This window comes from Australozyma saopauloensis, chromosome 6, assembly GCF_035610405.1.
Source record: "Australozyma saopauloensis chromosome 6, complete sequence".
In the NCBI taxonomy this organism is placed as follows: domain Eukaryota; kingdom Fungi; phylum Ascomycota; class Pichiomycetes; order Serinales; family Metschnikowiaceae; genus Australozyma; species Australozyma saopauloensis.
Window position 1 is genome coordinate 66,253 of NC_086136.1, and position 21,398 is coordinate 87,650.

At 46.5% G+C, this 21,398-nt stretch overlaps 11 protein-coding genes across 11 annotated transcripts; 7 read left to right on the top strand and 4 right to left on the bottom strand.

The window, feature by feature from the left end:
• Nucleotides 1-393: 393 nt before the first annotated feature.
• On the top strand, nt 394-1,008 carry PUMCH_004600 (uncharacterized protein; the record flags this gene model as incomplete). Its single annotated transcript, XM_063023531.1, has 1 exon — nt 394-1,008. The coding sequence occupies one exon, from the start codon at nt 394-396 to the stop codon at nt 1,006-1,008; it is 615 nt and encodes a 204-aa protein (XP_062879601.1).
• Nucleotides 1,009-1,394: 386 nt separating this feature from the next.
• PUMCH_004601 (uncharacterized protein) lies at nt 1,395-2,582 on the bottom strand (the record flags this gene model as incomplete). The annotated part of the gene is made up of 1 exon (XM_063023532.1): nt 1,395-2,582. The coding sequence occupies one exon, from the start codon at nt 2,580-2,582 to the stop codon at nt 1,395-1,397; it is 1,188 nt and encodes a 395-aa protein (XP_062879602.1).
• An 814-nt stretch (nt 2,583-3,396) lies between these two features.
• Nucleotides 3,397-4,230, top strand: PUMCH_004602 (uncharacterized protein; the record flags this gene model as incomplete). Its single annotated transcript, XM_063023533.1, has 1 exon — nt 3,397-4,230. One exon carries the CDS (start codon nt 3,397-3,399, stop codon nt 4,228-4,230), a length of 834 nt encoding a protein of 277 aa, XP_062879603.1.
• Nucleotides 4,231-4,885: 655 nt separating this feature from the next.
• Nucleotides 4,886-5,656, bottom strand: PUMCH_004603 (uncharacterized protein; the record flags this gene model as incomplete). Its single annotated transcript, XM_063023534.1, has 1 exon — nt 4,886-5,656. The coding sequence occupies one exon, from the start codon at nt 5,654-5,656 to the stop codon at nt 4,886-4,888; it is 771 nt and encodes a 256-aa protein (XP_062879604.1).
• Nucleotides 5,657-5,884: 228 nt separating this feature from the next.
• On the top strand, nt 5,885-6,925 carry PUMCH_004604 (uncharacterized protein; the record flags this gene model as incomplete). The annotated part of the gene is made up of 1 exon (XM_063023535.1): nt 5,885-6,925. The coding sequence occupies one exon, from the start codon at nt 5,885-5,887 to the stop codon at nt 6,923-6,925; it is 1,041 nt and encodes a 346-aa protein (XP_062879605.1).
• A 413-nt stretch (nt 6,926-7,338) lies between these two features.
• PUMCH_004605 (uncharacterized protein) lies at nt 7,339-9,441 on the top strand (the record flags this gene model as incomplete). Its single annotated transcript, XM_063023536.1, has 1 exon — nt 7,339-9,441. The coding sequence occupies one exon, from the start codon at nt 7,339-7,341 to the stop codon at nt 9,439-9,441; it is 2,103 nt and encodes a 700-aa protein (XP_062879606.1).
• Nucleotides 9,442-10,401: 960 nt separating this feature from the next.
• On the top strand, nt 10,402-13,263 carry PUMCH_004606 (uncharacterized protein; the record flags this gene model as incomplete). The annotated part of the gene is made up of 1 exon (XM_063023537.1): nt 10,402-13,263. One exon carries the CDS (start codon nt 10,402-10,404, stop codon nt 13,261-13,263), a length of 2,862 nt encoding a protein of 953 aa, XP_062879607.1.
• A 258-nt stretch (nt 13,264-13,521) lies between these two features.
• Nucleotides 13,522-16,581, bottom strand: PUMCH_004607 (uncharacterized protein; the record flags this gene model as incomplete). Its single annotated transcript, XM_063023538.1, has 1 exon — nt 13,522-16,581. One exon carries the CDS (start codon nt 16,579-16,581, stop codon nt 13,522-13,524), a length of 3,060 nt encoding a protein of 1,019 aa, XP_062879608.1.
• A 495-nt stretch (nt 16,582-17,076) lies between these two features.
• Nucleotides 17,077-19,212, top strand: PUMCH_004608 (uncharacterized protein; the record flags this gene model as incomplete). The annotated part of the gene is made up of 1 exon (XM_063023539.1): nt 17,077-19,212. One exon carries the CDS (start codon nt 17,077-17,079, stop codon nt 19,210-19,212), a length of 2,136 nt encoding a protein of 711 aa, XP_062879609.1.
• Nucleotides 19,213-19,274: 62 nt separating this feature from the next.
• On the bottom strand, nt 19,275-19,871 carry PUMCH_004609 (uncharacterized protein; the record flags this gene model as incomplete). The annotated part of the gene is made up of 1 exon (XM_063023540.1): nt 19,275-19,871. The coding sequence occupies one exon, from the start codon at nt 19,869-19,871 to the stop codon at nt 19,275-19,277; it is 597 nt and encodes a 198-aa protein (XP_062879610.1).
• A 157-nt stretch (nt 19,872-20,028) lies between these two features.
• Nucleotides 20,029-21,327, top strand: PUMCH_004610 (uncharacterized protein; the record flags this gene model as incomplete). Its single annotated transcript, XM_063023541.1, has 1 exon — nt 20,029-21,327. One exon carries the CDS (start codon nt 20,029-20,031, stop codon nt 21,325-21,327), a length of 1,299 nt encoding a protein of 432 aa, XP_062879611.1.
• Nucleotides 21,328-21,398: the final 71 nt, after the last annotated feature.

Genomic DNA, 21,398 nt, shown 5'->3' on the forward strand with positions numbered 1-21,398 from the left:
CACATGCATATATGTCGCACCTATATAAGCACTGGATCTCCTATCATCTACAACGTTACTTGTAAATGTATGTTTATTTGGGGTCAATTGTGGCCAAACACTGAAAATTCAATGTCTTTATAGAATTGAGCAACAGCTCCATGTCCAGAAAGAATTCTTGTTTGAGATCAATTGCTCTTTCGAGCTGAAATTTCCATTGAACTTTCAGTTCCAATACGAGATCGTAATTTGGCATCAATTGATTTGGAATTCTCTCGGCCTGTCAATTCTAGATTAGAGTTCTAGAATGATACCATTGACTCTTTCAAATTTGAGTGAAACACCGTCAATCAATGACTCTACAGATCTCATGGATTAGTAATGATTCTACCACTACAACCATACTAACGCCAGATGTCGCCCGACCAACTCACCCACCTCCTCCAGAACTTCTCTCTGTACGTCGACTTCTCGCCAAGTCTCCACTATGCTCTCGCTACCATTGTCTTCAACCCAGTGTTCTGGAACATTGTTGCCAGACTCCAACACAGAACTCACTTCTTGAGTGCTGCCGTGGGTGGAGCTTATAGAGGCTGCTACCTCTTGGCACTCACCATCTTCTCGTTGGGTATTTACCGTGACCACGTCTACCACCAGGCTTTGCTCGAACAACCCACATATGCTCCATTGGTGGAATCTCCCCTTGTCCAGGCCTTGGCCGTGGTGACCTTCTCTTTTGGTAACATCCTTGTGTTGTCGTCCATGTGGGCATTGGGTGTGACCGGAACCTACTTGGGTGACTACTTTGGTATTTTGATGAAGGAGAGAGTCACCTCGTTTCCATTCAACATCAACGATAATCCCATGTACAACGGCCTGACTTTGTGTTTCTTGGGCACTGCTTTGTGGTACGGTAAGCCTACCGGAATCTTGGTTTCTTTGTTCGTGTTTGTAATGTACCGCGTTGCATTGTTGTTCGAGGAGCCATATACTGCCAAGATCTATGCTGCTAAGGATATGAAGGCTTAGGGGACGATGAGATATTCGCTTGTATTCAAAATCGAAGATGCTGTGTGATTGTCTCTGTATTTTATAATCTGATTGATAGATTCAAGTGACTAAGAGAATTTGTTGTAAATACACTAGTTTTATAATCGATTGATAAATCATACGATGTTATTGAGTATACTTTTCTTTTCTAGTTTCACTATAAATTGATAAATAGATCATTCGATGTTTTTGAGTATACTTTTCATTGCTAGTTGTACTATCAATTGATACATAGATCAATAAAGCAAAAGCGCCCATTAAAGATACTGCAAATTACATCTACAACAAGACAGTTACGCGGATAAATGTATTCAAAACACCATTCCAGATGGTGCAGCCTATAGAAATAAACATGACAATGTCACCTATGCAAACGAATAGGGTGGTGGAACGCCCCTCTCCTCGACATAATTCAACGACAACGACTGGAACTTCTCGCTCTGCGTATAGAAATACAACCCGTTCATGGTACCAGGAACAAGCTTCTGTTCAGATTTCAGCACAGCCATATCGCTACCGCCTCCCAGGCCGATATTCAAGACAATATAGTAGAAGCCCTCAAAAGAGGCGCCAGTGAGCAGCTTCACACGGGAGTCGGGGAGCAAGAACTCCTCTTTCCAGCGCATGTAGATGAGCAGTGGATCGTCGTTGCCGGACTGGATCTTCTGCAACTTGCGCCGGAGGTCTTCCTCGGTATAGTTGCTGGGCAGGCCAGTAAGCTTTTTCCAATGGTCGAGGTCGTTTTTCGGGAACGACGACCAGTTTTTTTCCTCGGTGATGAACGAATACTTCTTCACGCGGTTGGCATACATGGCGTGTCGACTCAACGGATTATTGATGATCTCGCCCTTGAAGCATGTGGTGATGAGTGGGTGCTCATCTGTGAGTCCGCTGATGTAGAAAAAGCCCGTCACCACCGAAGACATCAAGTCGACCGACTTGAAAACCACCCGGATGTCGTACCGCGCGCATCCACTCTGCTGTTCGCCTTGGAACTGCGCATTCGACCTCAAATACGTATTGGAAAGGCCACCAAAGTGCTCCTTGACGTCCAAACCCCGCGCAAAAAAACGGCTATATGCGTCGAGGTGCGTGTACAGCGTCTGGCCGCTGCAGCTCAGTCTTCGGCGACGCAGCTGCGTTTTGGGAGACTGTGTCTCGTAGTCATCTCCGTCTGCATCTTCGACCGAGGGTAGAGCGACGCGGAATTTTCTGTTGTGGATCTTGAACGGGATGTGCGGCTCCGCGGAGCGGCCGTTTTCGGGCTGCTTCAAGTTCTGTGTGAGTTGAGTGACAGGCATGTTTTTTTCACCAGGAAGCAGTAAGAAACGACGGGTTTTGCAGTTGAGAGAAGACAGGTGCACGTATTTAGATATGCGGCCGTGCAGATAAATTTGTAGATTTGAAAAGACTTTCTTTACTTTTCTTTCAAGGAGAAAAGTGGACTGGTTGCTGCAATCTTGAATGTGGCTGTCAGTTATCAGTATCTGCAGCCTTATCCTGTGGGCGGAGATATCGGGGCTGCGTATGCACCGATGCGGATAATGGGCCATCGGGCGATCTCGAGTGAGATGAGGTTGTTTTTTTTACAATTTCTTGCTTTTTGTTCTTTTTTTATTGTTTAAAGTTTGAATTTGAATAGTCTTTTCTTTTTTCTCTTTCTTTTGCAGCTGTGGCGCTATTTTGGGGGATGGTGGTGAGTTCTGGTGAGAGGTGGGATGACCTCACAGTAGGGAGATCTGGGAATGGACAGATGGGTGAAAAGTGGGACAGTTGAACAAAGTGTGGTGATTTGAAAGAAAATTTTCTGATTGTGAATTTTTTGATGATTTGGGTTTTTGGGTTTGTGATTTTTGTAGAGGCCGTTTTACGAATGGTAGAGATCTGATAGTTGGCGATGAGATCTGGAAATGAGCGACGAGATCCGGAATCGGGAGTTGACAAAGTTGGCTTTTTGTTTTTGTATTTATTATTTCTTTATTTCATTCTCCTTTTGGACATCCGAATTGCAAAAGTGCCAGTACCTAACCTCAGTGGATGCTATAAGAGAGACTGTAGTTCTAAACTAATAGATACTAGTACACCATAGCCAAGGGGTAGTATCACATCCACCAGTTCCATTCGAATCCCTCAATTTCTTTATTATTTTCAAAATTTATCCATTTTTCCTTTTCGCTGCTCCCTATCTGCCTCAGTCCTATACCTCCACACTTCTTAGACCAACCAGCCCATAACCAGCCATTTAGTGAAAAAAAATTCCCGCTTTGTCCAATTGAACATCGTCCATCGTCACAGAAATCATCTCGCCCCAGTATATAGACCTCGTAGGCTCGAATTCTCCAATCTCATACCTCTTCGTAATTCATAATGAACGAGACTCAAACACCACAAACTCCACCCCATGCCATGCCCGATGAGGAAGTGACATTGCCAGCAGAGTCGTTTCAAGCTACAAATATGGACCTCAATCCCGATCTCGACGAGGAAGACGACGACGAACAAGAACCTGAAATAGAACAAGAACAACCCCAAAATCAACCCCAGCATCCGTTTGATCTGTGGACCGTGCCCTTTGACGAAGCGTTGCTGCAATTGAGCAGCTCCCACCCGCGCGAAGTTCCGCTGTTATCTATGGCTCAACAGAGTAAGCTCATCACCTTTCTAGACGACAGGATCCTTCAAGTTCAGCGACAATTCATCAAAAGTCAATCTGAGGCGGAAGTTAGTTATCCGCTCTTGCAGTTGCTGCAGGATGTGCGTTCAATTGTCGATCTTATCTGGTTTCTGGTGGACTTAAACGGTCCCTTATTCGGCCAAGAAGAGTACTTAATCCGTCTTTTGGGCGACTTGGAGGATTGGATCGCATACTATGAGTTTCCGCTCTTGGACGCGAACAATCCCGACGTGTTGACGACATACGAGGCGCTTTTCCAGCTCTTCCAGGCGTTCGACACTCGCATTTCGTTCTTGATCGATGGCTACCAACTGAAGGGATCCGCCCACGGCTTGAGCGGCACGGAAATCGTGCGCCTCGGTCCAATTGCCAACCGCCTCCGAATGGAAATCGTAGAGAAAATGGAAAGGTCCCGCACACACCTTCTTCAGAAGAGAAACGATGGCCATGCCTCTTCGGTATACTATATGAACGTATTGGAGATCGAAGTGGGCCGTTTGTTGGAGGGGATCATGGAGAGAGTCTAAGTATTAAATCAGTTTCTTTTTTTTTTTGCTTTTTCTCTCTCTTTTTCGGGTTTTGATGCTGCTCCCCGGATTTTTCATCTCTCTTCCTTCCTGTACCCATATCCACCAACCACCCCCGAAAACAAAACCGCAAATGTGGCCCTTCACCTCCTCGGCTCCGTCAGACGTGAAAGATGAGATCTCGCCGAGCCTCCAAACGTTTTTCGATGCCGAAGATCGCTCTGCTCGCAGCATGAACAGAGAATCCGTCGATGTGCCCTCGAAATCCGTCTCCCGATCCGAGGGACAAACGCTTATGGATGTGGAATTTGCCCAATTCAAGCAGAGCACAAAGAAGGTTGCCGCTATCAACTGCGCTGAGCTTCAGGAAGCAGCATTGGAGTGTTATAAGGGATGGCTGTACTTGACCGGGACTGAATGTTCGCGCAAAATGGTTAGATCGAGCAAGTGTATGGAGGTGCAGCAAGACGCTCTCAGAAGACTCCGATATGAGGACTGCTCGAGCCGTGAGCAGTGCGTTGAGATCCGGATGCTTGCCGATGAGCTCTTCACCAGAAACTTTGGCCAGTTCGGAGAGAAAATGGACGAGAACACCCACAGAATCTTCGAAAACGATTTGCAAAGAACACAGAAATACTTGTGGCTGGATACTTCCTCACGTGGAAGCGACGTCGGACGCTAGTTGCTCCCATAACTGTAGCTTCTGTGGATACTTCATCAGAGCCACCAATCCCGATGTGTTTGGAAACACGTAGATGGCTGGTGTGTATCCGCAGTTGTGATGGATTGCTCGGATGACCGGGCTTTCGGGGTTTTGCCTCCCCCATTCAAAGCCTGTTAATTTGCCCTTTCCGTCGATGAACTTAACGATGATCTCCCAGATGCCCTTTCCCACAATGACAATGAAGGGCGCTCTAGACGCCTCAAATTCTGTAAATAGTCGTGGGACATTGGCGAGCTTTTCTTTGAGGTTTAGCTCTTTGGCCTGCTTTGTGCATCTAAGACACAAGTCTGTGAATCCAACGCCGAGCTCGGCAAGCTGGTAGTCGTGGTAGGGCCGCGCAACGCATGTTCCTGTTGCGAAGATTTCTTTGTATATCCGCAATTGCCTATCTTCAGGCGTGTCTCTGCAAAGGACTATCTGGTTGAGGAGAGCCAGAGCATTGAAGAGTTTCCAGAAAAGATTGGTAGGATGAGCATAGTGGTGCTGTTTCCGAGAAGATTCCTCTCCTGGATTGAAACCCACGAACACCACAGTGGCATTTTTTGGGATCGACGGTGGAAGGTCATTGAGGACTTCATTCTTTTCCACGCGAGGACTGTGTTCGATTTTTTTCTTATTTTTCGTGACCTTGTAATTAATGCTATGAATTTCGGACTCTTCACACTTGAATGCCTTGATTTTGTCACGTAGCTTCGAGTTCATATCTTGTAACTGTAATATGTAATCTTCACAAGCAAAACTGAGAATAGTAGCCTGAAAAAGTAAACAAAAAATATTTTGTGAAGAGCGAAAATTGAACTACCCAATAATCTGTTTCGGTCACCGTATCCTGAAACGCGGAGCGCTCTCTAAAGTGTTTTATCAATAGGCTCAATAATTGATGTCTTCACGCCAGAAAAAGCAGTGTGAAAGGCAATTCTCCAATTCTAGATGGTCGATACTCGAGCAGAAATGAATTACAGACTGCAGCACTTCGTCTATGGCGAAAACACACAGATCGAGACGTCGACTCCACTCACACGCAATTTATCCGCCGACAAGGATTCAATTGCAGATTCGGGCCTCGCAGACGAATCTCCAGCTGAGAGAAACAAGAATTACACGCAAAATACACAGCAAACGGGACTGTTGGGTGCCAGTTGTGAAGATGACTTGAGAAGATGTGCAGAGAATCTGCGACAGGAACTCTATCAGAGGAACAATGAAGCAAAAAGCAATTCCGGCGAATTGAGCTCAAAAATTCAGTATGAATATCAGAGCACACCAGGCGGAAAAGTGGGCAGCAGAGGGTCCACCGATCGGAATTCCACTAATGATGCATCCCGGGGCTTTCTCAGCGATCCCTGGAAACCGTATGTTCTCCAGTTGTACTTGCAACTCACTGTGAACGTCGTTTTGGTGGCTGTGGCCGCATACTTGGGCTACTTGATAGTTTCGACGCTCAGGGCAGATATCCACCACCAGGTCGAGCAGTGTGTCTCGGATGCTCTTCATGAAATTTCGCAGTGTTCCAAGGAGTATTATAGGAACAAATGTCACAACGACGGCTCGCACAAACGGGCGCCTCTCTTGGAAGACGCATGTACCAACTGGGAACGGTGCATGAACAGAGATCCGCAGCTAATGGCCAAGTCCAGGGTGACCGCCGAGATGCTTGCCGAAATCCTCAACGCGTTCTTGCACCGGCTCAGCTGGAAGTCTCTCTTTGTCATTGCGGCCATCGTCCTTGCGAGCTTTGCAACCACCTTCCTTTCCATTGAGAGACTACAGCAGTGGCCGGCACAGCAGCAGAAGAAATCTGCTTTTCAGGAAAGACTCATTGAAACCGATCACCAAGCTGAAAATGAGCGCACGATACTATTGAACGAGGAGCGGTCGTCTGAACTTCCCGTTTTGAACAGCAGCATGATCTCTCAGGACTCGCCGCTTTCGAGAAAAAGCTCAACGCGGCTCAGCAACAATCGAGATTGATTTTTTCAGGATCAAACTGCTACGATAGAATGCCGGGAAATTACGGTCTAGTGTTTAATGACTGTTGGTGGCTGGCTGCAAAATCCACTGTGTCACCCCGTTTTCTGTCGACGCAATTTTTTCCACGACGCCAGACTTTCCAAAATAGCATCTCGTAAGGTTTGCCATCGAACGCAACGCTTTTCGTGCATTTGAAAAAATCCTCTACACGAGGCTTAGAGGCCTCTCTCTTAGTCATGAATCTACCATCTCCAATACTAATACACCACACAACCAGGCAATTGTAGCACGGAACTGTACATACAACCTTCTCTCCCTCTAACCAACTATTCCTTAATCGTATATAATCTATGGTCTGCGCACTGCTGCCACCTTCAACTGCAATTTAATGTTTCTAGAACAATAACGAACCAATGCATACAAAACCATCCACAAAGAAAACCATCGTGAAAAGACAGTACTCACGTGCCGGCTGCACCGAGTGTAAGCGGAGAAAAATCAAATGCGACGAGATCCAGCCCGCCTGTAGCATCTGCGTCAAGGCGCAAAAGGAATGTACATATCCAGCCCCCACGCACAAGAAAAGACGCAAACGGAGCTCGGCCGAAGGCAAAGAGACCCTGAGTACGGCGTCGCCTTCCACCGTTTCTGGTGGCGAGCTCCTGTCGGTCAAAGTGGTCAATGAGAGACAGGACACAATGAATGCAGATATGCTGTTATTCGAGAATGTTTTCGACGATGCGAGTAATCTCGTGCACGGACTCATGGATTTCGAGAGCTATCTTTTCGAGACGGGGGCTACGAGCCCAGGGCGGCAGATTGATGTAGGTCGAGACTTAAAACCGTTCCATTCCGATATCATTCTCAACGAGAACCCGAAGGCTGATTCCGATGCGTCGAGTCTAGAATTTGAAAGCTACTTGAAAGGTACTGACATTCTCCACAATCCTGAGTTGGCCAAATCGTGGTACCACTTCGACTCGTCCATGCGAGAGAAAAACGAGTTGGAGTTTGAAGAAGAGACCTCGAACGTGCAGTTGACCAGACGCATCGTGCAGATCCATGGCCTTACGCCGGTGGAGGTGAACTATTTCGAGGGCATAGCTGTAGGTAACTTTGTGCTCTACCTCTTTCCATTCGCTTCTAATACTGAAAACAATGAGGTCATGAGAGTGCTTTTAGAGTATCTGATGGTGTTCAAATACTTGGTATATGCGTTAATGTCTGTGAAGGCATCTTGCATGTTTATTATTACCGGCAATCCGGTCCATGACCAACACCAACGTAAATACACCACCATTTGCATGAGACTTCTTGTTGCAGCTTTTGCGGACCTTCGCAACAACGAGTTTTCGCTCTGGCACATCGAGGGCTTGGTCCTCACTGTTCTATTGCTAACCATGTTGTACTCTGAGATGAGTTTTGTCGACACAACCAAAGCGCCCGTGTCTTGGATTCTGCACTTGGAAGAAGCCCGCTCCTTGCTCTTGAAGTACAACTCCATAAAATCTCAGTGCCAGCCCCACCGCCCGGACTCGCCCGGGATTGTTCTCGCGAAGCAGATCTTTTTCTGCTATGATTGGAGTTCGAAGATGTCTCTTCCCGTGTCCAAGATTACAACCAAAGACCTCGACGACCTACTACTTTTGGTTGAAAACTCGGAGTTTGTAACCGACGATCCTGCGAACATCCGAACGCTCACCAAAATGGGATTGATCATTCCCGCAACAAACGCGCACGTTGACTTCCATACCTTCACTACCATCAATTCTGTGATTTTCAAAATCATGTATCGTTACCTAGAAATCATCAGTGCGATGAATCTGTCAAACACCAAGCAGGCCACGTCTAGCCAGGTTGCTGAGATAATGAGTCTCATAAACGACGGTTTGTTGCAGAAAATAGTTCCAGGTCTTACTCCCGAATATCAAATCCCCCTCGACAGCCCGGCCCATCCATACTATCTGAACCAGCTAGACAAGATTTATCTTCCGGACTGTGCCTATGGTAGAGATCTTGGCGGAGTGATGGAAAAATATTACTCCTGGTGTGATGTTGCCTTGGCGCTGCATGCCCGGTTCATATTCCTCAAGATTCTCACGTCACCCGGGCTTCTATATTCTCCCAGAAGCCACCCAATGATCAAAACGCTTATTAGAGAGGTTATGAGCCTCTTGTTTTTCGTGAAGCCCAAATCGGATCCGTGTTACATGCGTCACGAAATACTAGAGGAAACAGAAAACTTCTACTTGCCTAAATCTCTATTTGACTACAGAGGAATCATGGTTCAAATGCCGTTGCGGTTGATTATTGATTTGACCGACGACGAGACAGATTTCGAAAAATTGGACTTGTTCTTCAAGGGTCTCCTTCGTTTGGGCTGTGGAAGCAGCAGCAGCGCCGTTCTGCGTATTGAAGAAAAGAGAGCCGCGGCAAAAGCCCGCGCAAATAATTTGACTGATAACCTGCCGGCAAACGACCTCAATTACGAGACCTCGGGCTATCCACTCTACTGATTTGGTTCATGTGGTACTGCAGACAGTGCTGCAAAATCCTCAAACTGAATCTATGATTCGCCCAATTAGGCAATATTATAGATAGGCTTGAAACCGATGGATTCCATGCCAGATCACCTGCGATGCTTAAATAGTCGCGAGCATCCAATGATCATCATTTGCTTGAATCATTGTGTTCTTTTTAAGGTGAAAAATTGGTACCGAAAATGAAACTATTCAAACAAAACGGCATATTCCGCTTCACCGACCGGTCAGACACACCATTAATCATTGCAAGTGCAATATGTTTGGTCATCGCTGCTTTAGGCGCGCCGCTTGAAACTTACTTGTACGGCAAAATATTCACTAAGCTTTCGGAGTTTTTGCTTGGAAGCACACAATCGAAGGCTCTTCTCGGAAAGGTCAGATTGATATGCGGCGAGATAATTGTAGTTGGCGCAGTTCGGATGGTTTTCACTTGGCTCGGCGTTATTGGTTGGCTATTGATTGGCGAAAGGTCGCATATCAGAGGAAGAAGAACCATGTTCAGGTGTCTATTGGATAAAGATCTTCAGTCCATAGAAAGACACAAAAATCTAATGGGCTCACTTACGCAGGCGTACCGGTGTATGGAGGAGATCCGAATTGGCGTTTCCGAGAACTTGGGGATTCTCATTCAGACGTCTACCTCGATTGTGTTTCTTTTCGTAACTTCGATGATTTCACTGTGGCTGTTGACGTTGGTCATTTTGGCCTCTTCGCCCTTGATGGTGCTATCCAGCTATGGTTTTGGCAAGCTTGCACGGCAATACTCGATGAGAGAGAATCGAAGCAGCGCGATTGCGTCGCGAATCCTAGAGTGGTCTTTTGAGTCTGCAAAGATGGTACGAAGCCTCCATGGGAAGTATTTTGACATGGCTCGCTTCGGCAAAATTGTAGATATTTCTGCGAAGCAGTTCACTTTTTTTTCCATCGCTATAGATGCGAATTCTTCCATTGAGAGCGCTAGGAAATTTGGTCTTTGTCCAGGGCTTGGTCTTCGCTCAGTATCTTGTTGCTGCAGGGAGAGCCACTTCGGGTCAAGTATTTACGTCTTTCAGTGCATGTCTCCTTCTTGGATCCCTGATTGCGTCTCTCTCTGACCTACTTGCAATGATCAACAAAGCGCAAGCTTCGGCGCTCTCTATGGATGAACTAGGAGTCGTTCAGGTTGCCGAACACTCTATGTCGAATGTTTCTTTGGCCCAGTTGATATCCAAAACGTACTCAGTCAGTACAATTCTGGTCGAGGACATTAGCTTTGCCTACCAAGATGTTGAAACCCCCATTCTTGAACGTGTAAATGCGACTTTCAATACTTCAGGATTTAACTTTATAATTGGACTCTCGGGTTCTGGAAAGTCCACTCTCGCCTGTATTATAGCTGGTTTGTATGAACAATCCGAAGGCCACATTCGAATTGACGGAATCACGCAGCCCTTCCGTGGCTACTCCAATGAGAGCATCTTGCTTGTTCATCTGCACCCATCGATTTTGGAGCAGCTGTTGAAATCGAACATTTCGTTGGGATGTGGATCTATCGACGAGTCCCGATTGGTCTCTGCCATCTATTTGGCTGATCTCCAGGACTTTGTAGCTTCGCTTCCGCTTGGTCTCAATAGCACTGTTGATGAAAAAGAACTTTCTGGTGGTCAACTCCAGAAAATAGGATTGGCACGCGCATTTCTAAGAGATCCCCCGGTTCTCATTCTCGATGAAGCGTTAAGTGCTATTGACTCCCACTCGCGGAAGAGAATCATGGCTAATTTGCGAGAGAGACGCAGAGGACAACTAACCCTCCTCGTTACACATGACAGTCAAGACATTGAGCCAAATGATGACATCTGCATGCTCAGCGCTGGCCGCGTCACTAGATTCGGAAAGAAGCATCAAATCGGGTCCGCTCTTCCTGTAAAACTTGCTAGTCAAGAGAAGCATGACATTGAACACATTGAGAAAGACAGAGACCACAACGATGTATGTTTCAGAAGCAGGGCTGCTCGTTCATCCGATATCGAAAGTCAATCTGATATTGATGAGAGCTTCGAGAAAGAATCAACCTATAGTTTAACGCAGTTGTTGCGGTTCACTTATAGGACATGCGATAAGAAATTCATGGTTCTCTTTGGCTGCTTCACTGCTGTTTTGACTGGTTTAGTCCCTCTTGTGTTGTCCTTCTTGTTTTCCAAGATTTTATCGAAAATCGTTGGACACACCTCACCAGGAATGCGTATCACTTGGAAGCCAATACTAACGCTAATTATTGCTGCAATCGCTTTGATCTTTGGCGATGGTTGTGTACACTTCTCCTCGAAGGCTCTTCTACACTATGTTCTGGAAACATGGATCAACTCGTTGAGAAAGCTGAGTTTGTCGCTGATCAATGACCAAGACATGTCATTTTTCAGTCTCCACAATCGTTTTCCTAGCGATCTCAATACACTACTCATGAACGACGCGAGAGACCTCAGAAGTGTTATCTCCGAATTTCTTCCTGGAATTTGCGAGATGTTTGCGTTGGCTGTTGGTGGTTTTGTTTGGTCTACCGTGACTGGCTGGAGACTTACACTAGTGGGATACGCATTTATTCCGTTAATTCTCATGATCACTGCTGCATACGGCATCATTTTGCAAGGAGTCGAGGCCAGGTACAAATCCGAGGTCGCTGAATTGGACAGTCACTGCAGCAAGACCATGCTAGGAATAAAGACGATCAAGTCTATTGGTTTGGAATCCGACCTATGCGCAGAGTTTGAACAGAAGCTGAAAGCGTTATTCTCCATAGGTCTTAAGCGTGCTATAGTCGATGGTTTTGGGTTTTCAGTTCTGCAACTCTGCACCAGTGCTGCAACTGCCACGATCTTGTACTACGGTGTGTTCTTGATTGGCAAGAACGAGTACAGTCTGGAGCAAATGCTCTTTGTGTTAACTTTGCTCATTTTCACCATATCTGGTGTGACAAATGTCACCAAGCGTCTTCCTGTCGTCTCACGGGGCCAAAGAGCAGCCCGGTATATCTCATCTATCATATCTTCACTTGCTCTGGAGTTAGAAGTCGGGGGAGTTTATAGTGTTGGGCATCGGACGGAGAAGGCTTCCGATGCTGTTATCCTGTTTCAGAATGTCTCGTTCTCGTACCAAGATACAAATGCTAAAGGCTTCAATCAGGTGTTGAAAAACATAACATTCGAGGTCAAAAAGGGAGAGTCTCTCACGATTGTCGGAAAGTCAGGCTCTGGAAAAAGTACCATTGCCTCTTTACTACTACGCTTGTATAATGTGGACCGAGGCAGCATTGAGATTTTCGGCATGGAGATTAGCTCAATCAAGGCCGACGATTTCAGAGGCGCTGTAACAATGGTGCCGCAAAAACCGAAGTTTTTCGAAGGCTCTATCAGAGAGAACTTATTGTATGGATGTCAACTTCCGTATGTATCTGAGGAGGCTATCTGGGATGTTCTTCGCGCCGTCAATGCGTTCGATTTGGTGAATGGGCTACAGAGGGGGCTTGATACTTGCTACGGCGATGACGTCTTATTCTCGCTGGGAGAACTTCAGAGGCTCTGCATTGCTCGTGCATTGATCAGAAAACCTCGTATTTTGATCTTGGACGAACCGAGTTCTCATCTAGATGCTTTCAATACGCAGATAGTTGCTGATTTGATAGGGACTGGGCTCAGAGCCATTGACAAAGACTTGGTTATTCTTACCATCTCGCATGACTCTAATTTGATCAAACATGCTGGACGGATATTGAAGATTGATCGTGGATACGTAGCACAGGATGGGAAGTCTTCTGGCTAACAAGACATCGATTGCCTTTTGAAGGATCGTGTCAAAGCTTTTTAGCTTATGGGAATCATCAAAAACCCACTAATTCGTAATGTACATTTTTATTAGAACGTTCTAAGAAACCTGATCAGATCAAGAGTGACTCAGAAACGAATCTCAACAAAGCTTAAAAACGCTATCATTAACTTGATTTTATTGAAGTCTAAAATCCCAGCTCTAGTACAATTTACTTCCAGTTTTGAGTATTTAAGAAACTATACATCTTCAAATTTAAAGCTTGATCAAGACATAAGGGACTTCAACATCCTCACCGTTCTCGTCGTCACAACAAATCTCCAAAATCAAGTGCTTGGCATGAGCTGGCACTGGCTTCTTGCTCACTGACTCAATCAACTCGGTGATCTTCATCTCGAGTCTATCGCCAATCTTCTTTGGCGGAAGGAACGAGGCATATAGCAAAGACACGTCGTATGATAACATAGAAATCTCAAGCTTTTCCTTTGTCTCGAAGTATTCAAGCAACTCCTTCAACTTGATGTCGCCCTGGATCTCGAATCTGTCCCAGATGGCATCGAACTCCTTTCCGTTGTACGAGTTCTTCTGAGATTTCATAGGCTCAGAGAAACCGAAGAATGGCAAGGCCAAGTTGATGAAACCGTTCTTGAACAACTCAATATCATCGTGCTTGGCGACCACCTTGTACAACTCAAGACATACAAGTCCAGTCACCAAGGTGGTTGTCGTGGCAATAGCTGGAATGATTTTACCAGCGATGAACTTTGTCTTCGATGCATCAGCTGTCTCGATCCCATAGTTCAATGCTCTACAGTTTGAAGCGGCCGTAATGAACTCGATGTGATGGTTTGTGTCGTCATCTTTCTCGAATACAATTGGAGTTAAACGATAGCCTGCCAAGGTGGAAGGCTCTGGAATGCTTGCGGCAATCTTCTTGATTTCGTCTTCTTCGAATGCTCCGGAAAGCGTTTTAGCTTGAGTTTCTGCCTCCTCCTCGGTAGTTGCAATGGCCAATCCTGCCTTAGGAACAAACTCTGCTGGCACATAGGCTTCCAAGATTTTCTTGTAGTCTGAGAGCGTTGCATTTTGGTCAGTCAAGCCATAAATATAAGCCAACAAGTTGGCACCAGCGATGACGAAGTTGACGTGGTCTGGGTTATCAATATCGAACTCCAATGGTTTTGGCGCTCTCTTAGGTCCTGACCAAAATGGCGCTCCCGTTGAAGTGACGGCGTCTTCGGGGAAGTTGTAAAGCAACTGCTTAATATCATGGTTGTACTTCTTCTCAAACTCGTCTCTAGCCCATTTAATACACTCGTTGAATGAGTATGGTCTGTTGTTGAGGAGGTTGGCAATCTCGGTCAAAGCACCCTTGATGTCAGGATTCTGCTTCAAAGTCTGCTCAACATAGTTTGGCTGAGTCAAATACAAATTGACGGTCTCAGGAGAGTCGGCGAAGTAGCCTTGAAACAAGGACTTGGCCCAAGCGATAGTGTGATCAATCTTGTTGGGGAAGGATCTCAAGGTACACAATGGAATCGACTTCTCAGGTGGATCTTGAGATGAGGAGTAAGACTCGGTCATGCCGGGAATGACAACCTGTGTATTTCCTTTGGTTCCAAGAGTACCTGACTCTAACAAAGGCTTCTTGTAGAAAATACAACGACGGTCAACATAAGTTCTAGCCTCCACATTGTCCAAAGCATTAGTGACGAAGTCAAGAGACTCCCAGAAGTTGTCGTTGAAGATGTCTTCGGTCTCTGGGCCAACTTTGTCGGTCATAGTGGAGATTTTGCCTTGCAAAGCTGGGTTCATAGTTTGCACTGCACGAGCGGCGACCTCCGATTTGTTGGAACCAACATCCTTTGGACGGAAGAGGAATTGTCTATTCAAGTTCGATTTTTCAATCGAGTCGTTGTCAGTGACAACAACTTTACCACGTGGACCAGAGCCCAAGCCCATCATGGCCCAATTCTTCAACATTTCACAGCCAATAGCTCCCGAACCTACCAAGAATACGTTCAAGTTAGAGATGGCTTCTTGGAATGCGCTACCAAAGACGGCGATTTGACCGTCATATCTGGATCCAATAGGCTTTGTTGTCTCGGCATTTCTTGGGTAGTCCTTCTCGTTGGGAAGAGATTCCAAGGAGTCGAAGTAGAGGAACTGTTTGATAGGACCAAACTTAGAAGAGCAGCACTTCAAGACCTCTTGAGCAGTCAAACCACCGAAAAAGGCCACCATACCTGGAAGATCACCAGTGGCCTGGAAAGCCAATTCACGGATCAATTTGGCGTCGAGCTCGGCTTCTCCCAACACAGATGGATTCTGGGTCTTCAATTCCTCGCAGTATCTGATTACTTCGGCGGCATCTTCCTCGTTGTAAGGACGTGGCAAAGCACCCTGGTGCTTTGTCTGGAAGGCTTGAAGGGCCTGGAATCCCAAATGAAGCTGTGGAGGGCGGTCGAACTTGGCAAAGTCAGAAAAGACGTATTCGGGGTCGGCCAATTGCTCCTTGAGAGATTTGAAGCTCATCTTGGAAGGCATCTTCACTTGCTGGTACAAACCACCCTTTACATAGGTGCCGTAACTGTCGTCGATTTTGATCTTGAAAGCGTATGGGCCGAGCACCTCGATTTTGAAAGGGTTGCCGCTGTTCAATTGGGGCATTCCCTCCACCTCGGAGAACTTGACGTAGTCTCCATCCTGTAAGCCGTGTCTATTATCGTCGAGCATGGTGACAGTGCCGTTGGACTCGATATCAGAGACGATCCCCGACAACGGGTCCTCGCCCGTCTGGTCGATGACGGCGAAATCTTCGCCAAAGTCCACGAACAACGAGCCGAACAAGCCCCGAATGTCCACAGACACGAATCCAATGTCGTTCTTGTGAGTGAACTCGTTGATCTGGCACTGCTGCTCAATTGACAAATTGGTGGCCACCACACACTTGAATTGACTGAGCGTCGACTCGGAAAGATCGTCTACAATGGAAATAGGAACGTACAGGTTCAATTCCAGCAACTTACCAATGGTGGCCTGGGCGGTCGTTTGCGACCCCACATCCTCCTCGGCCAAGAAAAACTGCGACGACAAGTCCTTCAATTCCACAGGCAGCGGGTCGTACAACGCCAACGACTTGACGCCGGCCAAAGCAATGTTCTTTGCGATTTCCACGCCGAGCCCTTTCAAGCCGATGATTAATACGTTTGCGTTCTGCATCTTGAGCATGGCCTCTTTGCCGAGCACGTAGAGCTGTCTCGAGTACAAGCTCTCGTCGATTTCGGGCGAGTCTACTTGCATATTGTCCGACATTGTGTAGTAGTCAGGTTGAGGATGGTAGTATCTGGGGAATATATGGGATACATTGGCATGCGCCTGTGTGCAGGCAGGCACATTTGTAATCTGGCAGACATTTATGAAGTTGGGTGTGGTGGTGGAAGATGATGTTTTTATGGTTGTCTTTTTTTTTGTGATTGTGGTCTTGTTTTTGTAAATTCTTTTTTTTTTTTTTTATTTGTTGTTGTGCTTTGGTAGGCTCTATCTTCACTTGGTGGTGTCGCTTCCACAGTCTCTCATTTGCAGCCAATCTTATATCCATGTAACTGAAACTTAAAACAAAACGATACTGATGAAAATAAATTCCGGTTTCAGAATGCCCCAATTTCCCAAAAATTTTCCCATTTCATGATCACATATCGCAGATCTGCAGAATTCAGCTCCACTTCCCTCTTCTGAAACGCACGTGACCCGTCTCTACAACTACAGATAACCAAAAACACCCACAAACCTCATCCGCCATCTCCAAAAATGAGATTTCTGGCATGTATTCTCGCCCTTCTGTGGCTCCATGCGACTGTCGCGGCGCCGCCGGGAAAAATCGCCGACGCCAAGGACGCAAAAGACACCACGGTCCAATTACCAGAAGAACTCACGTCCGAAACATTCCAGGCCTCGGTGTCTGAAAAGCTCAGTTTGGTCGAGTTCTATTCTCCATACTGTGGGCATTGTAAGGACCTAGCCCCTATTTGGGAAGATGCATTCCAGGCGTCGTTTCAGGAACAGCTAAGCTTGGGAATCCAGATGAGACAGGTCAATTGCGTCGAAAGCGGCGATCTCTGTGAAAAGGAAGGTATCAACTACTATCCGTACTTGCGTCTATACGCTCCCTCCGTGAAAGATGGGAAAACTGTAGGTAAACATATCGATACGTTCCCTAGGACACTAAGTAAAACGATGGAAAACATTAAAAACTACTTGATCAATTCGGTGGCTGAATTCGACTCTGACTCGGCAAACCTCAGCAGTGCCTCGGAGGAGATCGACACCGACTTGGGCATGGATATAGTAAGCGGTAACATCGAGGAGCCTTACTTTGTGGCTCTTTTTTCAGCTACGAACGAGGAGTACGAGGGTAGCTTTTCCGATAGCTGCTTGGATTGTATTGAACATCGTCGTAACTGGGAGAAGCTCTCCAACTTGGTGGTCACCTCCTCTAAAACTGGCCACTTGAACTGTCATTCGAACCCCAATCTATGCAAGAAAATGGGATTTCCTCAGCTTGCGAGCGGCTCGAAACTGCTAGCTCCAAGGTACGTCATGTTTGTTCCCAAATCTGCTGGGCGTATCAGATTTGATTATCCAAACAAGGACATCACCGATGTGTCAAGGATGAAAGCATTTGTGACCAAATTGAGTTTGAACTACAAGTATGAGGAAGTTAGTCCTTACGACCTACAAGAGCTAAAAGTTATCACTCCGCAACTTCCAGAGAGCTTCAAAGAAGTCGACTTTCCTTTGGACAACAAACTTGCTGTCGTATTTGCCTACGATAAGAAGAGCGCTACTCCTGAGGACAAGGCAATCATGCCATACATTCTTGAAATGGTGTCGTTATTGCCCTTCAATATTGACTTATATGCGTCTAGCAGCGATCTGCTTGAAAGAATTGTTGAGCGGGAAACGCAGGCTTTGGTGGAGTACGTCAATAAAGATTCAACATTTGCAGACAGATCTTTTGATAGGAAAATGTTCCTCGCTGCATCCCTTACCTTGAGGCCCACCTTGTACATCTATAAGGCAAACTCGTTGACTCCGGTGGTATTCCAAACTTTTGCTCTTGAAGACATGAGAATGCCAGATAAAATACGGAAATTCGTCGAAAAGAACGCAAAGCCAATGCTCGGCGAGTTGACGCCTTTTGAAGTCAGTTCATACTTCTCGAAAAGTAGTCGTAAGTCAGAGGAGGATCGCGACGACAAGGTCCTGATCACCTTCATTGATTCCAATAATAAGGATGAACTTGACAAAATCTTGTTTGACATGTCAATGGCAGCTCATCAGTATCATCTTGAAAAGCAGGAATATTTCTACAACGATCTTGTCACGAAGCGCGGAATAAAGGACACAGATGTGGCCAAATTGAAGGAGGAGAATGCGCAATCCACGACAATTATCGAACGTATGAGGAAGGAGATTCCTCATCTTTTTGATCGTCACAATGTTGTGTTCACCTATATCGACCTCAAAACTTTTCCTAGATTAGCTGATTATCTCGGTCTCAATATTGATGGAAAGCAATACGTTCCTGGTGATACTATTGTTGTGAGCAAATCTCTTTCAAAATACTGGGATCAAAATCTCGCAGGCCAGCAGCTCAAATCGACTCCACAAGAGCTCAGAAGAGTGTTGAAGCATCTCCTCGATCCGAAGACTACGGCCGAAAAGCCCAAAGGATTCCGCTCCAAACTAGTAGGAAGTCCGTATCATAGATTTTTGAGAGTCTTTGATGTGGTTCATCAGTACGGATTCTTTGGATACTTGATCGCGTTCAGCGTGCTTTACGTGGGATTAGCGCTGGTAAAACAATACAAGAGACTGCGGAAGAATGCTTCTTACAACCGCAGAGGCGGAATTCTCGGGAACGGAGTGGCTAAAGCCGATTGAATAATAGCAAGCATCGATTGAGCCGAAGTCGTTGTCCATGCTTTGTAATCTAATAAATGGCATCATTCGAGATTCTTACACAAGTGCGAGTTGAGCTCGAGAACACGCCGGTACGCTGCGCTAAGCTCTTCAACTACATAGTCTTGACCAGGGACTCCTCGCACGCGAGAGAAAGGGGCAATGACTGATCTCTTGGGAACAACGGCGCCATCCTCAATAATACAGCAGTCGTTTATGACGCAAAGCTCACCAAGATGGCAGTTACTACCTACACGCACCCTATTCCCAATGAAAGACAGTTTTACAACGGAGTTCTCTCCAATAGTAGTATAGTTACCTATGGTACATTCCCCCAGATCTCCGGCCGCACCCGACGACTTGGACGGATCAAGCGTGCAATTGGCAGCCAAAAACACGTATTTCCCAAGCGCAATCACGGGTTTCGTGCCTCTGGCCGCAGATTCTCGTCCCACTAGTTTGCAGCCAGCAGACACCGTACATGCGTCAGAAATGGTGATGCTGGAAGCGCCGTCGATGATTGCCAGCCGCGAAATCCTAGTCCCTCCCTTTGTTTCGATCCATTCCGACATCAAGAAAAAAACAGCGTCTGCAATGGAATTGGATTTGACAGAGCAGAGATTGGACCAAATGCCAGCCATGCATTCATAGAGGAATGCACACCGATGCCATCACGTCCCCGTCTGCAGTACGCGCCTACTGGAAACACCTCACACCTCAATATTTAGACCTACACACGTTTCCAGATAAACCACCAATTTCTTTCCAGAAATAGTGTTCTTTGTTTGAAATAAAAAAATGTCGGGATTGTTCAGAATTGACTGTGGCTACCAAAACTACGACTGGGGAAAGATCGGCTCCTCCTCTGCCGTCGCCCGTTTCGCTGCCAGCTCCAACAGCAGCACCGTCGTGGACGAGAGTAAGCCGTACGCCGAGTTGTGGATGGGAACCCACCCATCTGTTCCATCCAAGGTTGTCGAGGACGCTTCGTTGCAGGGTAAGGTGTTGAGAGACGTTGTTGGCGAAGACCCAGCACGTTACTTGCACCCATCTGTGATTGAGAAGTTTGGCTCCGACAAGGAGTTGCCATTTTTGTTCAAGGTGTTGTCCATCGAGAAGGTGTTGTCCATCCAGGCTCATCCTGACAAGGCTTTGGCCAAGCAGCTTCACGCCAATGATCCAAAGAACTACCCTGACGACAACCATAAGCCAGAGATGGCCATTGCTGTCACTGACTTCGAGGGCTTCTGTGGATTCAAGCCATTGGAGGACATTGCCGCTACCATCAAGGCTGTCCCTGAGCTTTCGGAGATCTTGGGCCAAGAGCTCTCTGAGGAGTTCTGCTCGGGCATCAGCGACAACGAGACCACCAACAAGAAGTTGTTGCAGAAGATCTTCGGTAAGTTGATGAACACAAGCGACGATGTCATTGCTGCCAAAGCCGACTCGTTGGTCCAGAGAGCCTCCTCTGACGCTGCCTCTCTCGATGCCTTGGCTCCAGGCTTGGCTGACTTGATCCAAAGATTGAACAAGCAATTTCCTCAAGATATCGGTCTCTTCTGCGGATGCTTGTTGTTGAACCACGTCCGTTTGAATGCCGGTGAGGCTATGTTCTTGCAAGCCAAGGACCCTCACGCATACATCAGCGGTGACATTATCGAGTGTATGGCTGCTTCTGACAATGTCGTCAGAGCTGGTTTCACTCCTAAATTCAAGGACGTCGAGAACCTCGTGGAAATGTTGACCTACGCTTATGGTGACGTTGAGAAGCAAAAGATGCCTTTGTTGCCATTTGCCAAGTCCAGAGGTGAGGCTAAGAAGTCCGTTTTGTACAACCCACCTATTGCTGAGTTCGCAGTCTTGCAAACTATCTTCGACGCCAAGGCCGGTGAGAAGCAAGAGTTCGATGCCTTTGATGGTCCTTCTATCGTCATTGCCACTAGCGGTACTGGTAAGATCTCTGTCAAGGGAGATGACTCTGTCAAGACTGTGGAGACCGGATACGTTTTCTTCGTTGCCCCAGGAACTGAGATTGAGTTGGAGTCCACTTCTTCCACTGAGCCATTCACCACCTACAGAGCATTTGTTGAGGCCTAAGGGGAATTGCCCAAATCATACCATACTACACTCGTGTCTCAGTTTCCGTTCAAGAAGACAGAGAATAATTT